Here is a 22,234-nt window from a genome sequence, read left to right as displayed (position 1 = left end):
TTTAAGTTTTTGTGTGTAATTCTTTGTATAGTAAATTTGATAATTTATTTTTCACATCACTTTATGTAAATGATTCAAAAATTCATTTAAAAATCCACTTTTCCCGGTTCTTACTCTGTGAGGCTTTTAAAATGTCAACAGGACTAACCAAAATTATAAAAACTTTACTTTCTGATTAGTTTCGTAAAATATTTTGCTAAACGTGTGGTAGTTGGCAGCCCTGTCTACATTCATTTGTAAGCGTTTTCGTTTAAAGTTAGTACAGTACACTCTCAATAACTCGGAAACCTTGTTACATCAAAAAATATCTTTCTCCTTGGTATTATATATCTACCTAATGTTAGTTTGAATTCATATGTCAAAGAGTTTCTTCTGAATCACGGAAAAATCACAATGTAAGTTCTTTGTAAACCAATTCTATTCTATTTAATGCATAATTATTGTCTTGCCTTACAAAGTAAAATTATCATTGTTGTATTTAGACCTATAGTCAACTATCATTACATACATATTTATTATTAGTTATTCTTATGTTTCACGACTCTACTTTTTAGAGTAATATTTTAGAATATATTCACTACATTTTAGAAAATATTTAGTTCGGAACATTTTATCTCAAAAGCTCGCTATCTCGATTTTTTTTTTAGCATCCTATCAACTTGGAATACTGAGAGTCTAACTTTAGTATGTATTTTTTTTCTCAAAGTTTCTTTTTTTTATATTCAATTATTTTTATTAGGTTTTATTTCATATCTGTTCACGGTAATATATAGGTAATCTAAGCTTCTAATTTGGATACGTAAACATAGAATTGTGATTTTCTTTTTATTCATTGTTTCAACTATTTCGTAACTACCACCTAATGAATATCATAGTAAAATGTCGGCAGAAAATCTGACTTCTGTCATGAAATGTATAAAACTAAAAAATAAGCCGGTAAAGTTTCTGAATTGAAATATATATCTCATATATTTCTTTTAAAAAATTGGAAATGTTTTTTTTCCTTCTGGCACCGAACTGTCACGTTCTTTGCCACGAAAGATGCTGCTAGTGTTGTTATTTAACGTAACCCGGCACCCATGACACCAAAATCACGGACATTACTGCCAAAAACACTTAAAAACATAACTTATTCAAACATAACTTCCGCCATCGCATACATTATAAGTTATTTATAGTTAAAAAGAAAACTTTATCTGCAGTTGATCTCTAGAACTTCTTTTTGTTCCCCAAACTTTATTTTTGTCATGTATGTTTCTAGTCTAATTTCAGGATGAATGGGAAAAGAGCCGTAAGGCCTCAGGCGCCCAGTGTCACTGCAACTAACGAACGAATATGTGCAGTTGATGTGCACGCAGATTCAGCTCATCCCTGTGAATGAGCAATCCCTAGGGGTCTGATTAGGATTAAGCAAATCCGGCAAAAGTGGTATTTACGAAGACGGCCTGGGCTCAACTATGACAGAGGTACACTCTTAATGTGCACAAACAATCTCACTCTCTATTTAAATCTCAAATCATCCTTTTGTATGTAGATAATTGTACATAATTTTTTCCTGTATATATTTTTAAAAAAACATTATAGATATGAAAAGGAAATGTTAGTCACTTTCCAGGAAATTTTCAAAGCTGCGAGTGCGAGATAATGAAGATTGTGGAAACAAAACGTTTGTAAATCAAATATCGGCGTTATAACTAAATTTCTAAAATAGAAGTGAATTTAAAAACTATAATATTTATGAAAATATCATAAAAACAGTTGACAACACTGTTCAAAATTTTCGGAACACTAGTCATATCCGCTATACGTGGACATAAGAATAACTAATTTTTAATAACGATGATTTGATCATGCTCTCGCTTTAGAATGAATAAGATATTTATTAAAAATATAGTTATTTAAAATCATTTATATGTAGTGGTAAGTACAAACATGTTAAAATAAAATTATGCTTCTCAATTTTGTTGCCATTTACAATAATCCGCATTAATTATGAAATAGATAAATAAAAAATTACCTCTCTAAACATAGGATTGATCTAGCCAGAAGACTTAAAAGAATCCACCTGAAATTCATATCACACTCCCGCAATCACCCAGTTAGGAAGATTATGATGTTCTAAATGGCAACATTTATTCATTTCCATTTTAATACATTTTTGGATTATAAAGAAAAACGATTATCCCTGACACAATCAAGTTATATTGGTTTAGAATTACTTTTCTACTAATGACGGATTTGGGCTAAATTATTTCTATTATTAACAATAAAAAAGTTTTATAAATTAAAAAGTAAGCCTTTGTGCGATGTGAATTTTTTTTAAAAAAATTTCAGTTAACAAAAGTAAGTTTTAAATTAAAAATAGAATTTTGTATTTTACTGTGATTGTTTTGAAATTCGAATGTATGTCATAAGGAGAAAAGACAATATTAATTTGTTTTAATCCTGCCTAAAGAAATTTGAGTACCAAATCAAAATGACTAACAATCGATTTCTATAATGATAAGTTCGTTGTTTTTAAAAGAGTTCAAGGAAAATCGAATGAAAGTGAAACAATGAAATTTTTATTTTAATTCAAATTGGCTATGACATATTTTGTTGTTTCATCCCAGAAAAGTATTGCGTTGAAAGGGTCAATCTTAAATTTATTTAGGATCACGTGATAGGATGCGATAGCCGCTTACACTATAATTACTACAGTGATGGAATATAAGCCAAAAAAGCTTAAAAAAATGGTAGATATAATTTAATTTTAATATTTTTCAATTTCTAAATGTAGCTATCCATTTGCAGCTACCACCATGCAAAATCGAAAATATATTCCTAATTTTTTAATCAATATTTAAATTGTAAATATTTTGCTCATTTCACTATGCCTATGTGATGTGATTATCTAATACATTCGTCTGAGTGGAGTAGTATTAAACGTAGCCGAAGCTTATATCATTTTGGTATAATGCAAGATTTATATAAGCAACACGAAAAGATATATACAGAAATATTTACAAAACTTTACAGAGAAATATAATCTCAGCTGCTGCGGGCTTCAATGGTGCACAGACAGGCACCATAATTAATTAGTGAAGAAAAACTACAGAGATGCCAACTTGCTCCGCTTTGTAAAATTTTATTTTCTAGTGGTAGCGAAACTCAAATTACTTTTAGTTTTGTATTTTTTCTTTTAAGTAATTTTTTTACCACTAAATATCAAAAATTATGCCTATCATATAAGATGCAACGTTAAAGCATCAATCCATTTCACCTTTCAGATGCGCTTCGGCGATTTATTTTTTATTTCCACTCAGATGAATTAGTTGGAGCCCCTAGCGGGGCTGATGCTAAGATAACCAACACATATGAGTATGAGCATCAATCCATTGGTTACTCTATTAAAAAGTAGGTGTAACTATCTGTCTCTAACAAATTTTACTATATAATTTGCTACCATTTCATTAAAAGTATTCTAGAAAGCGGAGCAGTTGGCATCCCTGAAAACTACTTACCCTCATTTCACTCAGGGCTGAAAGCCTATATATACCAGGACGGAACTGGTATGAAAGACATATCATTCGGGCATTTTTTTTTTTTCGAGAAAAATTTGATTTCTGTAACTACCGAGATATTTTTTATAATTATTATATATATATAAAACCGTTTTTTCCCCTCAAGACAAAGTAGACATTGTTAAATAGTTTGAAAAAGAAAATGGATTAGCTACCCCTGAAAATTAGTTAAAACTGAAATGATTTTACTACGAGTTTTTTCTTTTTTCCGTCTCGCTTTCACCCATAATTTCACTTTCTCTTTCTTGATTTTTGCTTAATATTGGTTACCACTTTTTGCATTTCTAAACACCTTACAACACTGTAATTATTAAAATTGATTCAAACATTTTCCTAAAAGAACGTGGAAGAAAACTAACGTTTGGAAAACACCATTTATTAATTTAATCAGTACAAAATTTAACCGTTTTTTTTTCAATCTGTATGTCAGTTATTCATTTGGAAATTTTTGACTCAAAGAAAAAAATTTTTTAATTCCTTTTTAGCTAATTTAGCGGGACTTTCAACTAATAAAAAAAGTTGCTAATTTTAAATTCTTTTACTAAAATTTTGAATTTTATTATTCACCACTAATTTATTGCTTATATTTTTGTACGCATCTGGTATCGCTGCGAAGATGCTGACTTGCCCCGGACAGAGGCGGATTAAAATTTTCGAGTGGAAGTCTTTTAATATATGATTCTTAAATTTCTACGATGAAGCAAAAACCTGTTCCACCAGCAATTTTAACTCACTCCTAGATATTGAATTAATTGACGACACCACTAAATTTAGCCCAATCACTGCCTTTTTCCTTAGGGATATGACGTTGCCCTAGCACACGAAATACACTCTCGATTTTTGGTGCTAAGCACCACCTCACTACTCCTCATCATCGAATTACTACTACAGATGAATCGGTTAATGCCGCTTCGCGGCAGCGCACCGAGATTTATATGATTTCTACCATATTAAATTCGATTTGTCTGTAATTGGAACTAATTTTTTTTTTTTTTTGCTACCACTTGAGAAAATTATCCTTGGAAAGATAAAAAGTTGGCAGGTATAGATATGCATTTTATTATGTTCTCAATTATCACAATAATTTAAATAATTTCAAATAATTATATTACGAATGTGTTTGGTAGCGAAATTAAGCGATTCGTGAATTTAATAGTAATTTGAAAGTTAAATTTTTCAGGGGCGGGCTATAAACTGAACCACTTATTTTTCCCAATAATATAAAAACTAAAATTCAAATATTTTGTTTTTATCTCTTACACAACGTTGCTTTTAATTAACTACTTTTCATTTTAAAAAATGTTAAGATAAATTGCCATAGTTCATGTAGTGACCGAATTCTCCTGAATTTCCTTGACTAAATTTATTGATTAAAATTTTCTGTCCGCAAAGAGTAAAGAAACAAAATTTTACAATTTCGATACTTCCTCTTCTTATTTATTTTTAAAAGATTGCGCAAACCCTAAAAATACATTAACTCAGTCACGCTTGACTTTTTGTATTGAAAAAAATTGTCGCAACTCTTCCCAAGAATACCTCCGTACGATTTTATTAATTTTTAAATGTTTATGAAAAGCTATTTTCACACCATTTGATAACTTCAATACAAAAAAAGGTTTTGTTTACATAAATGTGAGTAATAGTAAAGGTTAGTGTCGGATCAGGAAGAAGTATAAGAAACCATTATAACCACTGGGGAATTATTTTATGCGTTAGTTCATTTGATCGCTTACTTATAAGCAAAAAAGCCCAAGTATACAGTGAATAAAATTTTGAAAATAAAATCTACCTTCCCCCTCCCAAAAAATGGTCTTAAAAAATACTTTTAAGACCATTTCCTATATATTTTTCCTATAGATAGTTCCTATAGATACTTTTCCTATATCTAATGAAATACCTAATAAGCTAAATACCTTATAAGCTAGATTGAATTTCTTTTTTAATCCATTTGAATTATAAAAATATTTTGTCCTTACTTGAAAAAATTTTAAGTTAAATAAAAGGACTCTAATAATAGTTAACAGCCATAAAATAATACTGTTACTAGATTTTAAGGTTTTTTGAGTGACAGTATGTTTTTGTTTTCAATTGAAATAATTATTGCGTAATTATTAATAATTTTTGTCATAATTAATAGTTTGAATTTTTGTCTAAAATTGTATGCACAACAACTTTGGTTAATTCTTTAAAAGGCTGTGGTTTACAAACGCTAATCACAATGTAAACAAAATAATGTAAATTACAAAATTCATTTAAATAAAATGTTCAACTGGAGCCAAACTAAACTATTTTTGGCCATTTCGGTGTTTTATTTTTAAAACAATTTCTGGCCTCTCAAAGAGTGAAGCATTTTAATTTACCTTAAAATAAATGTCGATTACTCAGTAAACAAAAATATTTTTATTCAATTATTTTCCTAAATTCTAATAAATGCGCCATCTCCCATTTTTTGTAGAAATACTGCATCCACCATATGTACAGCACCATTAGTGGCCATTATATCACAGTCGACTAGTCGAGCGTCGAACACGGTAAGAGTTCCTTCTCTCGTTCGACTGATAGGAAGGGATGAACCGTCGACTGCTCTCACGAGTCGACGACCTGCCATGAAATCTGCTTTCAGCTGAGAACAGCAAACAGTGCCTGAAAAAAAAAAGAAATTATCAAAATAGAATGAAGAAATTAATAAATTTTAACTATTGCAACCGAATCAATTTTGCTTTACTTATTTCAAACAAAACTAATATAAATAAAATACATTAGAATTGCAGAGAAAGTTTAAAAAAACAAAGCAGGTTACTGACAGTAAGCTCCATAAATTATTGGTGAAATCATTTTATTACGATAAAATATTTATTTCTGAGTCTATTTATTATGTCTGAGTTTATTTCTGGGTTCCAAATATGCATGAACAGTCAGTCCACGGAAGTGCCTCTAGCAACATTATGATGAAGTTTCCAACATGAGTTGTCATGCAATAAGATCCACTCTACCTCTCTTTCAAGTTGGTAACCGCAGTGCTGAATCACCCCTAATATGTATGAGTGTATTTATGAGATATGCTGTACAACTTTTCTGCTAGGTAACCAATTAAGTTCTCGCCGTTTTTAACGGCTGACTTGTAGAAGGTATAACCTATTGTTCGTTCACGACTTAATCTCCATCGGCATTCAGCATCTTCTGTCAATGTTCCCCCAGCTGCTCGATTTCCTTGCAGTAAAACTGCTAAGTTTTTGACGCAAGGAAGTCCGTAAGTGCGTAGCGCAAGTCCGCCTCATTTGTGAAGGATTTACCATGAATATGAAAGCGTTTCAATGTTTTAATCCCATAATGTTAACTTTACTTTTTTGCGTATTTCACTATATCTCTAGATTTTTTTATGCGAATTAAAAAAATTTGCACACAATTATAAAATTCGTTTATTCAAACAAAGTGCCATAGAAAAAATAACTTTTACTGAATATCTTTTATAATTTTATTTAATAATAGTTGAAAAAATTTTGAATTGTAAGGTATACAATATTTTACGTCATTTTAAATGCAATTTTAAAGACAAAATACAAAATTCGAGCAAAATCGGTTGAAAATTTCCTGGGAAATTAAATTTCAAAAAGGTCAGATAATTAAAATTTAATTTCTCAGGCACTATTCTATCAATTTTGCTCAAGTTTAGTATTTTGTAATGATGCTTTTTTTTACTTCAAAATGATCCAAAAAGATGTATACCTTCGTATTCAAAATTTTTTTCGACCATTCTTAAATAATAAATATTTATAAAAGTTATTTTTTGAGTTTTATTATCTTTGGATAAGCGAATTTTATAATTGTGTTCAAAATTTTTTAATTTACTTAAAAAGTTCTCGAGATATAGCGAAATATGCAAAAAGTAAAATTATCTTTAAGGGGTCAAAACTTAAACGCGCTCTTCTGACCAAACTATTGGACCCATAATTTCTAGATTGTGGCTACCCCTATGTTTAGGGTATTAAAAAGGTTTGGCGAAGAAAGAGTATGTTTAATTGGATTAAGTGCGTTTTTGGGTCTGATTTCCTAACTTAAAATATCGTTTGCCCATATTAATTAGCATATTTGAAGTACTCCCTCGAGCCATTCAAATTAAGTCCTAGAACGGGAAGATCACATCAAAATATATTCAGGGTGGTCCGTTTTTTATTTTGCGCTTTGTGCATTTCCGAAACAAACTAATTTTAGATTTGAAATCCCCACTCCCGAATTAGGCAAGATCAAGTACTTGTATAAATACAACACAAAATTTGTTCTTTTCTATAGTTATTTGCCTGATTGTCATTTTATGCTGCGTTTTTTCTCTCTTGAATACAGTTAAACTTCATTTTTAACAAATAATTTAAAAACTTTATAAATGAATCCATAATTTCAATAGAATTTATTTGAAAATTGATATAGATGGTTGAATATCTAGTCTATTGAACAAATCTAAATTGTGTCAACACTTGTAATGTCCAAGTAAGAGAGCATCGTATCTGATTCAGACTAGATATTCGACCATCGCATAGATGGTTGAATATCTAGTCGATTGAACAAATCTAAATTGTGTCAACACTTGTACTGTCCAAGTAAGAGAACATAGTACCTGACTCAGACTAGATATTCGACCATCGCATAGATGGTTGAATATCTAGTCTATTGAACAAATCTAAATTGTGTCAACACTTGTAATGTCCAAGTAAGAGAACATAGTACCTGACAGAATGTGCATTTTGACTAAATCAGAGGCAAAATTCAAATCATCCAGAAGACGGAAGAGAAAAGATTGTCCCATCAGGTGGAAAGCGTCATCGGTGGGTGCTAAAATCGTCTGCCTCGCATTTGGATCTTTCAGGCGATTCTCCAGTCCTGTCACCCTCAATAAAAGAACTAAAGTAGAAAAACCTTCGATGTTTTCAAGTAGTTGCATCAGGCTGAGTTTCGGTGGAAGGAGAACCTGAAGAAAGAAGTAGGAACATATCTTGTATCACGCTTAGAAGGTTACTAAATTAGGTAACTAAAACACTGGGGAACAGAAGTTTTTGTTACTGTTATGCAAGTACTCGATTTTACTTAATTCGGGTGCAAGGATTTCAAATCTAAATTTAGTTTCATTTGAAAAGCTACAGAATTTTTTTAAGCGGTATTTTTAGTTTAGCTTATTTTTTTTATCTAAATATGCAAGTTTATAAAGAACGTATGGGTTTATAAACGTACATTTACACTTGCTTGCTCATGCACACGTTATTTAAACGGAAGGGAACGTATTTTCGTTCTTAGAGGAAATAAAATAGCATTAAACACTTAACAAAATTGAAAGTATTTGATTATTTCATATTTCTTAAATTAAATATTTGCGGTCGAAAAAGGCTTAAATGAAGATTATATGAACAAATTCGAACAGAAATGTTTTGTAATAACAAACTGGCTCATGTAATCATGAATAAATATTTCTTCATTATTTCCCTATATTTAATGTAATGTATTCATTCAAACCCATTTTGAACAAAGGTGTAAATTAAGTTAATTCCCTAGCAAAGTTTTTCTCCTTAAAGTAGTGAATTAATTACGACAATTCCAAAGTAGCTTGTAGTCATTACATTTAAAAAAAAGTAGTTGTAGTTAACTACATTTGTAACAAAAGTAGTTGCAGCTATAATAAACTACAAAAATAATGCAGTTTTTCCAACCACTGTTCATAAATATTAAAAAAGAAATGTGTGGCTCATTTTAAACATATTTGTTTATATTTAATATTAGTATTTTGACAGTGACGCGTTGTAATAGCATACTTCTCATAACGTTATATCGAGAACGTATATTCGTTATATCGAGATTATACCAGAAATATTTGTTATATCGAGATTATACCGCACTTAAAAATTTACCTCTGTTCCATCTGAAAAGCATATGAAAAGAGCAAAGCTTCCAGTGAGAGTAAAAGTAAAAATATTGAATAATGGTTGTCTCTAATTTAGCAAAAATGTTACATTTTAATTGATTACCAGCAAGTGACGTAATCATGGGTAAATCGTGGCATCGGTTTTTACCACGATTCAGAAACCAATCAAATTCGACAAACACACGTGACGTCGCTTACATTTATCCAATTAAATATGATCAGAAAATTGATCCAGCTTGATAATAAACAAAATTTAATTGCTGCTATATGCGGAACTACTCAAGAAAAATTTTAAGACTGAACTTATTTTTTGATCAATTAACACTGTCTAATGCTATTTAGAAGATATTTTCGGAGATTTATAGCTCAGTTTCCATGAAAATGGCCCACATACTATACCAGTAATTGATTATTTTTTTCTTCAATAAATAAATAAATTAAAATAATAGCTGATCATGTATATCTTTTTGAACCAATTGCTGAATTACGCCACTAACTTTTTCTTGGAGCCATTCATATTTCTACTTCTTTTTTCACTTCATCATTATTAAAGTTTTTTCCTAGATCTTTAAATTTAATATTTTAAAAAATAAACCTAAATTAACTTTGTCCATTATTACAAAATATTGGGGTGGGGGAATACAAACTCAAGCAAATTCAGATTCAACAATAATAATTTTGTTAAAACTTGTAGATGTTGAAATTTAATTAGTCCCATTCTTTCATTGTAAACCACCATTGTAGCCCAAGAAGATGTAAAAATTCATTGTGGTGTGACAACATTACTTGTTCATTTTACAATCATTATGAAAAACAACGATGTTTTCACAAAAAGTAATTACCTTTTTATTTATTTTTTCATAAAATAATTGTTTAATTTTTTTTCCACAGAGAAAGGAAAAGTAAATATTTAAATGAAAACTTAATAATTTGAAAAATAAATTGGAAATGAATATTTTTGGAGGATAGAAAATCAGTTCTCTGATCTTTTCTCAAAACTGAGGAGTTGCACCCATGATTGCTATAACGTTAACTAGTCAAGTAGTACAAACATGTGAATAAGCTCTACCATATAATTTGAATCACATGATTGGGCTTAATCGCGTATTCTTCTTCTCGACTTTCAAGTACACAAAAAAATAATTCAACAGTTTTTTTTTTTTTAATTTCAAGAATTCGTCAAATATTGCGACAAAAAAATGGAGAAATGTGGCAAAACCATTAGAAAATTATGTAAACAGATTGTCGCAACAATAATAATGTTTAACGGTTTGCTCTGCCAAGTATGCAGGGCCGTTAAATTTTTAATTTTTGAGGAAAATTTCTTCTAGTGAGTTAAGTCTGATTCTTTGTTATGTTAATTTGGTTTAAAGTTGTTTTTTTTTCACACAACTCGTTAATGATTCAAAAGTTTATACGAAAAACCACTATATCAGATCATATGGTGAGGCTTTTAAAATGCCGAAGTAATGACTAAGAGTTCGGAAAGCTTTAGTCTTTAATAGTCTCTCACTCTATAAAATATTTTGCAAAAAATGCAGTAGTTATATTTTGTATAAGTTACCTTGTTAATTACATGAAGCGTTCCGCCGCAGATCTTGTTGCCTGTACTTAAAATTTCAGCACATTGAACTAGAACTTGAGGAGCAGAGTGTGGGTACTACAAAAAAGAAAAACAATACTAATTACGATAATAGTACACTAACGAATAACCTAATATTTTCTTCAATTTTTTAAAAAGAAAAAGCATCATTGAAAAATAACAATTTGTTTTGTTTTTTTCTTATTAATAGTGAGCGACCACTCTCCATTCCACAGTAAAATGGTCATTGATAGAGATGGGTCGTTCTTAGAGGTTACCTCCATTGAACTGTTAATTTTAATTTTAGTCAGTGTCCATTTTTCTTGGTGAAGAAATCCCACTTATGTCGGCGACATGAAAAAACGTATCAACGAATAAATTTCAGCGTCTGTAAAAATGATTCCAACTGATATAATTATGTCTAAATTATCAATTATGAGTGATAAAGCTATTTTAAATAAATAAACAAATATGTTTTTTGTTTATGCATTTAATTCTATATCATAAGAATTAGTTAACTTTAAAAGATGAGAAGAGGTTTTTTTTTCTTTCTAAAACAACTTTTTTTTTCTTATTTATCTTCCTACTCTAGTAGAAAATCACTGATAACATCGTCTCCGACTTTAGTACACTCTGACTGCAACATGAGGTTATATCGTCAAAAAGAGCTCTCTAAATAAGAGCCTCAGACAAATATTTTGAGTACATTTTAATTTACTTATTTATTTTATAAAATTTTTGTTTTGATATTTTTTTCTTATTTCTTTATTCGACCTTTTCCGCATTTGGTGCAGAGGTTTACCCGGTCGCTGTGAGAGGTTTTAATGGTCTCTCCTAAAGGTTTTCTTCAACACTAAGTTTATGGAAAAAATTCCGTCACTTTCAAAAGCAGTCGTAAAAGGAGGTGGTTTTTCTTGGATGTCTCACTGTATACATGGAAGCACATACGCTCCAACTACTACGAAAAACATTTTTTTCTAAAGGTAAAACGTGTAATATTTTAATAAATTTGAATTAAAAATATTTTCTTTACTGATATATTCGAACAATTCAATGAGATACAGGGGATGAACAAAAATATGAAAACTCTTCTTTAATAACTCGATGCAAACAATATTTCTTTTTGGTTTTGGCAGATTTTTCATGGTAAAACTGCTACCACAATTTTAAAGATCATGGTCAATTCATGATCAAGCTAGAAGCTTTTAGAAATACCTTCCTTTTTTCCCCATGCAAAATTCGAATCGACCAAAATTACCGTAACTTAAAAGCTTTGTTCTTTTTTCAGTACCAATATAATTTTAAAAAATCAACCTAAACGAAATATTGCAAGCCTGCAAAAGGAATTCCGTGCCCCCCCCCCCTTGGCCGAGCGGTATCGCCCATGAAATGCTGTGCAAAACGTGAAGGTAGCGGGTTCGAATCCCGCTGTTATTCTGGATGTAACTTCATGCTGTCCTCTGCATATTTCTCTCTGTCCTTCTATTTGACAAAGGTTTATAAATTTAAATTGAGCACATTAACCTTCAAATGTATGCAATTCCAATAAATTGAATTTCAAAATGGTAGGTATTAAAGCTTTGAAAAGCATGAGTGCAAATGACCTAACAGCTAAAAGTTTTTAGCATTATTAGTACGAACCATTTTGACACGTAAATTCTTCCAAAACATTTGTCGCTAAACGAAACACTGTTTATATAGAATTAGTATAGAACTGTTCCCATATTTTTGTCCAACACCTGTATATAATCAAATCAGATTGCTTAATTAAAATTAAGTTAAAAATCTTGTTGAGATTTGTTATACGTTTTATTGAGAAATCTTATTTATTTTAAAAATTTCTCTTCTACCACAGTAGAAAGTGTCTCACGATAAATTTAAATGTTGGAGGATATGTACGGAAAATAAACAAAATCTATTATGCCTTCAAATTAGATGTTGCTTTTACAACTTATGAGAAAAATAGGCAATTAAAAGATTAAAAACGATTAAAAAAAAAAAGCCGACAAAAATAATTTAAAAAAAAGTATTTATCAAATTTTGGACAGTCATGGAACATCAATGAAATAATTTACTACTGAATGTTTGCTTTTAATTATGTGAAAAGTCTCCTAGAAATTAAGGCTAATATATGATGCTTATTTTTCAAAAACATTGGTAGAGGACCTAAGACTTTCAGCTGAGTATTGTACATTGGAAGAACGCTGGAATTCTTCATTTCTAAAATCGTATTGATGATAATGCAACACCTTACATCCATTACATTACATGATGAACACCTTACATTACATGATGATAATGCAACACATTACACATTTAAATATTTTTAAACATACTATTTGTGATTTTAATATTAACTGCTGTCAATCCCAATCTTATCACAAAAAAACTACTCGTTTCATTTTTTTTTGTACTGAGAATTCAAGGTAGTTGTTGCAAACCAATCCATAACCAGAAACGTTATTTTANATTTTAATATTAACTGCTGTCAATCCCAATCTTATCACAAAAAAACTACTCGTTTCATTTTTTTTTGTACTGAGAATTCAAGGTAGTTGTTGCAAACTATGTTAGGCTGTCTCACAGGGATTGAGAATTGCGTAGTAATCCATAACCAGAAACGTTATTTTATGTTACTTGGAGAGCTTCCCTATTATGGACGTGCACATTAGGACCGATAATTTTATCTATTTGAATTAGCCTGATTGTACATTAATTTTATGTTAATTATTATTGAAAGCTGCCTAATTTTAACTGTTTTATTGATTTGATGACTACATAGTAAAGTTTGCCATTTTGAAATCCAAATCAAAAAACAAAATTAAGATAATTAAAATAAATAAAAGTACCGATTCAAATACGCCCGAACAGCCAGATTATAATAGAGAAACTGAAGATGGCGTTTCAGGCCAGATATAGCTAAGCAATTTTAAATCATTATGATGTGCATCACTTCCCTTTTAGTTTTGTAACCGCTATACAGAATTACCGTGTAGATGCGTAACTGTATTAAAATGAATTATTTATATGTAACCGCTAATATCGAATAACCCTGTAAATAAATTCATTTTAATGGTACGACACGAAATATGAATTATAAACGAGAAATAAATTAAACCAAAATTTCAAATGTTGGAAACTATTTACCGAAGCATGTACTTGAATACGAAGAGAGGTATTTTCTAGCCTTGATCGTAACTCTTGCTCTTGTGCGTTGATTTCAGGTTGCCCGACTCCTATGTGATATAGCAACACTTCTCTCAATGCTTCTGCATCATACATAAATGACTCTAAATGACTAGGAGTTATTTTCTGAAATACAAAAAAGAGAAATAGTCAAATGCCCTTACTTAAAACTGCGAACTAACTCTGGACAAACCAGTATTTTTTAAAGCTATTAAAGTTCTTAAAACTATTTTTCAAAGGCTCGGTTATCTAATGAAATAGCGATTTTCTTATAATAATATTATATGCCTTTTACTCTTAGGGGAAAATGAGAGTTATTTTAGGTTATTCATGTTCGCAAACGTTTCAACCAATTTAACTTCAACACCATAATCACTCATAGAGAGTTGTAAGAGTCATAAAAAAAAAATCAGGCTAGAAAAAGCATGAATAAAAATCAGCACAGCAAGATCAAATTTTTTAAAAAAAGGAGGCGATAGTTTTGGAACTTGTTAGAGTTGTTTTCCAGACTCAATGTTTTTTCTTTTTCCTGCGCTCGCTTTAAATGCTTTTAGATAATATTAATTCAAAATATTTCTATGTTCTTTTGTAAATTGACTTATAAAGATTAAAAAAAAACGATAATTAACTTGATAAAACGATAATTAACATGTTATGAATTGTTTACAGAAAAAATCACCCCAGTTTCTAAGTTTCACCACATAAGTTAGAATGTTAATTAACGTGAAGTTAATTAAATAAAGTACCGTGTCGGACCTAGAATTTGTTTAAGTATAATTCTTTCTTGTCGACCTCTTTTATTTAGCTTAGATTTATTATTTGTTTATGTATTTATTATATCCGTGATATATTTTTGCTTTGTGTATGCATAATTAGTTTGTTTATATTATACATGGCTTCGTGTCTGTCTTTGTGTTAAATAAGAAATATAAAGTGAAAGAATTGAAATCTTTGTGAAAGAATAAAGATTACGTCACTTCGAGAGAATTGATACTTGACGTACTAGGTTTATTCAAAATAGAATGAGAAGAACAGTTGCTAATGTAAACAAATGCCACATTTTAACAACCAATAATGATCGTGATACCCACACTACGTCACTACTGTAGAGTTTAAAATTTTAGCTTAAAGCTTTGTTTTGAATTAAAGCTGTGGCATTTGTTTATTTTTTTCTGCATGAAAAAAACCTTTAAAAACTTATGATAGCATTTTTTTTCAAAGATAATTAATTGTTCATTCTAAATTATTGCTATTGACTTTGTTGTTAATATATTTGGTAATCCACAAGTGTAGGCATGTCAACTACCTCGATTTCCACAAAGTATTTTAAATAATGGTTAAGAACTACAAACTAAGATTTGCAGATTATGATTATTTTGACAGCATTTTAAGAGGCTCACCACGAAGTAACAGCAATAATGTGAGTTTTTTTTATGAACTTTAGTGTTATTAAGAAGTAATGGGGGCTAAAAGTGCTACCAATTAAATTTACTAAACCAAGAATCATGTGTAAAAACATAAATTTTGCAATCATTGAAAACATTTTTTCATAAAGATGGCAAGTCAGCATCTCTGCAAGTGTTTCCTATCTGAATGCTGCTTATGTACTTTATAATATATAATAAAATGACTATAATACTGTTAAAGATCGTTATGCTTACTATTCAATCTCACCACGATGAAATAACTTAAGGATATAGAATTGCAGAAATTGAGAAAGAAAGCCCTGATTTAGTCTAGAATTCTTTTTCTAAGGATAAATCGATCAGAATCAAACAAATGAATCTGAATAATTTGTAGCCTCGACCTCCGATACTTAGAAACTTTTTACGCAACTAAAACAAAATTCGATCGAACTACTGATTTCCGCTTGATTTATTCAAAAAAATGTATATTTCCAGTTTCAATTGTAAATTTAATGACTTTTAATTTACGGTCCAGGACGATAGTATGACTTCGAGGCTTAACTTTGATAGAACTATTACTGACCTATCATAAATCAGATATTTTTCGTTTAATGGCGGTGGTGGGGAGAAATCATGGAGAAAGGAGTTAAAAACTTGGTTAATTGTTACAAACATTCTGCGACAATCTTATGTAAATAATATTCTAATTGAACAATGATAATGCTACGGTAAAGAAATCGAAACAATAAGAATAAGTATAAAAACGAAATAAGAAAAAACTCATTCAATTCACTTTTGACTCCAATCCAACTCAGATGATAAGTGCATTCGCTCAGCCTGAAACCACTCCATTTTTTCAGGCATTACTGAAACTCCCGAGGAAATTAAATTTGATCCTGCAACCCTTCTTCCATCAGAGAAAATATAACTGGATACTACCCTTGTCATAAAGATCATGAACGTGAAATTTCTATTTCGTGGATTTGATCTTGATATATATATTGAGTTCTTCTTGAAAATGCCTTAGTGTCCTCTGGTTTTGACTGATCAAGTTTATTCAAATGAAGAAAAGAAATAAGGGCAGACACAGATCACCTATGTCCACTGCAAACCAGGGCTATTAGTGCCCCGGAAAGCAAAAGAAAATCGTTGGTCGTTAAAGCATTTTATAGTTAAATTGTTTTCGGAAGCAATATAAATCCTTGGCTACCAAGACTTGTTAAAATTTATAAGACTTATTAAAAATACAACAGCCTGTGCCCTTAGTTTGAAAATGAAATAGTTTCACTACCGGTTAATTCTCTTTTCCGGGGTACAAACAGCCTCGTTGAAAACTTAATTGTAGTTTTTTAATGTGATAACTACATCTGAGCAAAAGGACAAAATTTCAGGCAGACTTACTGTCATCGTCAACTCAGGATTGAACTTTTCCGTGGTGGGCATGACAGCGCACTGCAAAAGTTTTGAATACCTAAAGAGACTTGCAGCAACAATACACGATATGTTAAGTGCGCAGACAATTATCAAAGCTACCAATCCAAAAAGACAGATCGTTTTCAGCCAGTGAGAGTTTATAATAGGGAAGCGCCAAAATCCTTGTACAATGGCATTTCCGGGCATCGGTTCCTCTGCAATTTCAAACATGATAATATGCCATAACTCCTCTAGAAGCTGGTCACAACACTTACGCGATTCCTATTACACATAAAGTTTTTTAATTTGTTCATTTCAGAAATAAATATACTAAAAAAGCCATTTAAAAAAATCTGTAGCTTTAAGAATAAAACTCTTAAACCCCTAAAGAAATCCTAAGCCCGAAGAATAAAGAAATAAAGTCCCTCAAGAAATAAAGGCTAGAAATCCCCACACCCGAATAAGTTAAGATGAATTATTTGTATAAATGCAACAAGAATTTTTTTCTCTAGTGTGATATTTCGACTAAATTGCTAATTCGTAAAAATGTTCTATTTTTGACACCTGTTATTGAGGTCAGGCAGAATTACTGATTCGAGATATTGGCATGTCTTACTTTTATGGAATCATCGGAGGGTACGAAATAAGTTACATTCTCCAAAGCGTCAAAATAATATCCGAGATTTGCCATCTTGATTAAGGATAAGAATTCTCCTAGCCCATATTTTTCCATCACTTGAGAAACAGTGCTAGCTGAAAGAAATATAGTCATAGAGGAATCACGGAAAAACACAAGAAATAAAAAGCACCTCATTTACTATTATACAAATGTCTGATTCGATTGGGGCTGTTTAACTCAAAATTTAATGTAATTAAATAATTTTCAGTATCATAAGTAGATATTTTTTTAATAAAATAATTAGTATACAAAGTTCAATTTGAAGTTGATAGAACGGATTTCAATTTAATACAAATTTTATAAAAGTAACCATTTGAAAAGTATTATATGCATATTATTATAATCCAAAACAATAAATGAATTAATTTTAGAATAATAAAAATTAATTTCAGAATAATTTTTGTACGATAAAACAACATAGTGCAAAAAACTTATTTTATTAAAAAGAATCTATATTTTTATCAGTTTACCGAAGTTATATTTTAGCGTTGATAGTACAGCGTTACCTGTTAAGTTGACCACCCTTTTAAACTTATCCACTTTTCTAAGTTGCCCTGTTTTACAAAGAATTGAATTTATAATATATGAGTATTCCTGGTATGCATATTTCTAGCAATGAGCTGACTGATGAAATTACACGGACCGGCTCCAGTGCGATTTTCTGTGAACTTGAACCAGCTTTAGGAATTTCCTCGACATCCTTCAGAGCATCTATTTTCAAATTCTATGGAAAAAATTCCCATGAACAATGACGCAACTTGGACGGTCAAAGGCACAAGCTAAGGAGTTAAATCGTGACTGCTTCGGTGGAGATCAAAAAGAGCTTCTTTAGCTTAACAGGAATAGCTTTGAGGAAGATCATTGGTCTTCTCACCTGGTCACTGCACCCTCAGGAGACACCTCTTCATTATGAGTATAACACCCAATCCTCTTTTTTTGTAGTTGTCATATTGAGGAGGAAACTTCACGACATATTCTTTGTGAGTGTGAGGTCTATTCTGCTCAAAAATTTGAGCATCTGGGAAAAAATTATGTTGAGGCCTGGGAGCTACAGGATATTCCGGTCAGGTGTTTACTGAACTTTGTTTTAGCTATGAAGTTATTCCGCTAATCATGATCTAGGATTTGGGTACAACAGACCTCTGGTCGATGTGCCTTGCACATCAGAGCTGCCCAACCTCTAAGTCTATATACTAAAAGAGAGCAAAACCTCTGCCACATGACCATTTGTCTACCTTATATGTTGACAGCTTAAAAGTCAAATTTAACTAGGGGATTTGCAGACAAATAAAAAAAAGTTTTACTAATATTTCCGCAACCAGTAGACACCCTGTATTATTTCTGATTTGGAATAATAATATTAAAAGCTAGTTTAAATCTCCTGAGAGTGACACGAAAAAACTATTGTTCAGAGTGCGCAAAATTAATAAATAAACGAATCACCCTGAAAAATCTTTGATCTAACGATCGAATTTTCGCACGTACTAGTTCAATGGTTCCGACCACAGGTCTGATGTAGAATATTCTTCGTGGTAGACGGCTCATGGGTTAGAGTTCCCTTTCTTTCAGGCTAACCGTAGGAGGTTTTGGTGGTTTTCCTCTCCATGTAACGCAAATGTGGGTTTGTACCATCAAAAAGTCCTTCACGAAGGCAGATTTCACTCAATACTTAATCCAGGACTTCCTTTGTCTTCTGGAGTGGGTTCAAAATTACAAGGCTATGGCGTTGAACATTAGTAGTCGTAACCCTGAAATTGGGTCAGCTGTTCAACGACAGTTATAAAATAAAATAAACCATTGGAACAAATTAACCTTCGTAAAGTGTTTTTTTTTTTTTTGATGGAACTAACACACATTTGCATTTCGGGAAAACCACGGAAACTTTCTGTGGTTAGCACGCCGGCATGGGGATTCTAACCCCTGATCTTACTGCCGGTAACCCTTTCGCGCTGATTGTTGCACATCTGTGCCAGCATGAAAAGTTATGAATCGAAGTAAAAAGATAAAATCAGTAACCAACTAATTATTCATCGGTTTACTTATGTGGGGGGTTATAATAGTGTGATTTGTTTAATTCATCGCTTAATTCAGAATGAAAATTATATAGTTGGACTTTGAACTGAGTTTTGTGATTAGACTAACATTGATTAAAGTGAACTCAAACTATTTCTGTCAAATTAGCACCGACCACATCTAAGCTACCGCTTTTTATTTTTTCCCCTTCCTGATTCTGATTTTGTACGAATGCTTTTCTGAATCACCCGTCCAGAAAAGGTTAAGGATAACTATCCTTAACCTTTTACTTCCGCACTGTGGTCGGTGCAAAATCCATCTTACCCAGCTTTCGCTGGTATTCGCGTTTGGGTCACATCTTTGGAAGAGGAACGCTCTATCCCCTGAAACACAACGCGGATTACTTTCCATCACTTTATGCATCTTAACTTGTGGTTTTATTCTTTTATTTGTTAAATGTACATGTTTAATGTACATGTACATGTGTATAGATGTTTAAATATACCTTGTTTTGTAGAAAGCAGGCCATCAATGACATGTACTACTCCATTTGTTGCTATTAAATCTTTGACTACAATTTGGACATCATCAACGTACAGTTTATTATCTTCGCTTCTGGATAAACTCAGGAGTTCTCCAATCAAATTTGAGCTCTTCGCAAACTGAGGGATAGCTTGAGAGCAAATCACGTGATCAATGATATGGTGTTTCATGAGTCCTTGAAAAACATTAGCATGCATTACTTCGTGCAGTGTCAATGGTTTCATTTGAAAATTTGTGTGATTACAGTTTTCTAAGTATTTCAATTTAGGATAATTTTTATTTCAAAATTACTAAATACCAGCTTCTAAAAATGCTAAATAAACCAAGCAAATGAAAAAGTGTGATTTCTTTCAAGAAATCGTACACAAAAATAATTATTAAAATGGAGAGATTTACGATAATCCTTAAAAAAAAGTTTAATGACTAAATCACATCATTAGGATAATTAGCTGCAATCTTTACATTGATTTTTTGTACGATTTTATTTTTATATTTTAAGTAGTAGAAAAAATCCTGCTCATCTATTAAGTTTCGTTTCATTATCACTTGTCAATCAAAAGTCATCGGAAAAAGTTGACAAGTATGACGAATGTTTGCCCTAGTAAGATATTAGGTTTAAAGAACTTACTGTTTTTCTAAAGTAAAAACTTTTATCAAAATTATTTCATTATCAGAACTTTTCTTTATTGTACATCATGTATTCGCAGTTCATATGGACATGTGACTGTGAATAACAGAAATGGGTGGTTGTTGACTTCCACCGATGAATGTTGACAATCACATAGCCGCTTTGGTAAAATATACACTAGGTCCAGTTAAGTGCCACTGCCCGGTATGCTCTACATCAATATTTTTTAAGGTCAAGTACCACTGCTCGGTATGCATTTAACCGGTACTCCGAACACTGATGTTTCTCCTAATCTACAATCTCAACAGTTGTTAAAATATCGAATAAATATAATTATATCAACGAATAAATTAATATCAAATCGGATATAACAAATATTTCGGACATTCAAAGCGACTATGCGATTGTTGACATTCATTGGTGAAAGTCAACATTCTGTTGATTTTGGTCATTAACGGTAACATAACAGTTGGGCTGAAAAGTTCGTAGGCTGACACATAGATGGGGCTACTATTATTAAAAACATATGATTTTTAGTCAGTTCTAACCTTCGAAAGACACGAGTATAAATTTGACAGCTGTCGGACTAACAGTTTGTAAGATATAGTATTTTTAGTGAAGCAACTTTTGTTAGTTTAAAAACAATGGATAAAAAGGAATTTCGCGTGTTTATAAGCATTGCTTTCTGGCGAAAAAAAATACTCTTGAAGCCAAGGCTTTTCTTGAGAAACATTATTCGAACTCTGTACCAGGAAAATCAACCATTGCGATGTGGTTTGCTAAGTTTAAACGAGGCGAAATGAACACCGACGAAGATGCGCACTGTGGACGCCCCAAAGAGGCTGTTAGCGACGAAAATTTTAAAAAAGTCCACAAAATGATTTTAGATTACTGTATAGTGAAGTTGATCAAAATATCTGAGACTCTAAAGATATCAAAGGAAAGTGTTAGACATATCGTGAATGAATATTTGGGTATGAGAAAGCTCTAGGCAAAGTGGGTGCCGCACGAGCTCACAATTGACCAAAAACAACAACGAATTGATGATTCTGAGCTGTGTTTGAAGCTGTTTAATCGTAATAAATCTGAATTTATGTGTCGATATATGACAATGGGTGAAACATGGCTCCATAATTTCACACCGGAGTCCAATCGACCGTCAGCGAGTGAACTGCACGAGAAGAACCAATTCCAAAGCTTGGAAGGATGCAAAAGTCAGCAGGCAAAGTTATGGCATCAGTATTTTGGAATGCTCATGGTTTAATATTCATTGACTATCTTGAAAAAGGAACAACCATCAACATCGACTATTA

General features: G+C 31.2%; 1 protein-coding gene across 2 annotated transcripts in view; it reads right to left on the bottom strand.

Annotated features, from left to right (window-relative positions):
• Positions 1-5,944: 5,944 nt before the first annotated feature.
• LOC107437770 (transforming growth factor-beta-induced protein ig-h3) overlaps positions 5,945-22,234 on the bottom strand; it is a 24,079-nt gene continuing 7,789 nt past the window's right edge. For both annotated transcript variants that reach the window (XM_016049871.3, XM_043047509.2), the window contains 5 exons: positions 17,675-17,811; positions 14,201-14,365; positions 11,036-11,131; positions 8,286-8,526; positions 5,945-6,206 (listed from right to left, as the gene is read on the bottom strand). In XM_016049871.3, the coding sequence (XP_015905357.2) occupies positions 5,980-6,206; positions 8,286-8,526; positions 11,036-11,131; positions 14,201-14,365; positions 17,675-17,811 (866 nt within the window). In that variant the 3' untranslated portion in view covers positions 5,945-5,979. The remainder of the gene's footprint in view (positions 6,207-8,285; positions 8,527-11,035; positions 11,132-14,200; positions 14,366-17,674; positions 17,812-22,234) is intronic.

The sequence above is a fragment of the Parasteatoda tepidariorum genome, chromosome 8 (genome assembly GCF_043381705.1).
Source record: "Parasteatoda tepidariorum isolate YZ-2023 chromosome 8, CAS_Ptep_4.0, whole genome shotgun sequence".
Taxonomy (NCBI): domain Eukaryota; kingdom Metazoa; phylum Arthropoda; class Arachnida; order Araneae; family Theridiidae; genus Parasteatoda; species Parasteatoda tepidariorum.
The sequence above is the reverse complement of the archived record's forward strand: the minus strand, read 5'-3'. Positions and strand labels throughout refer to the sequence as shown.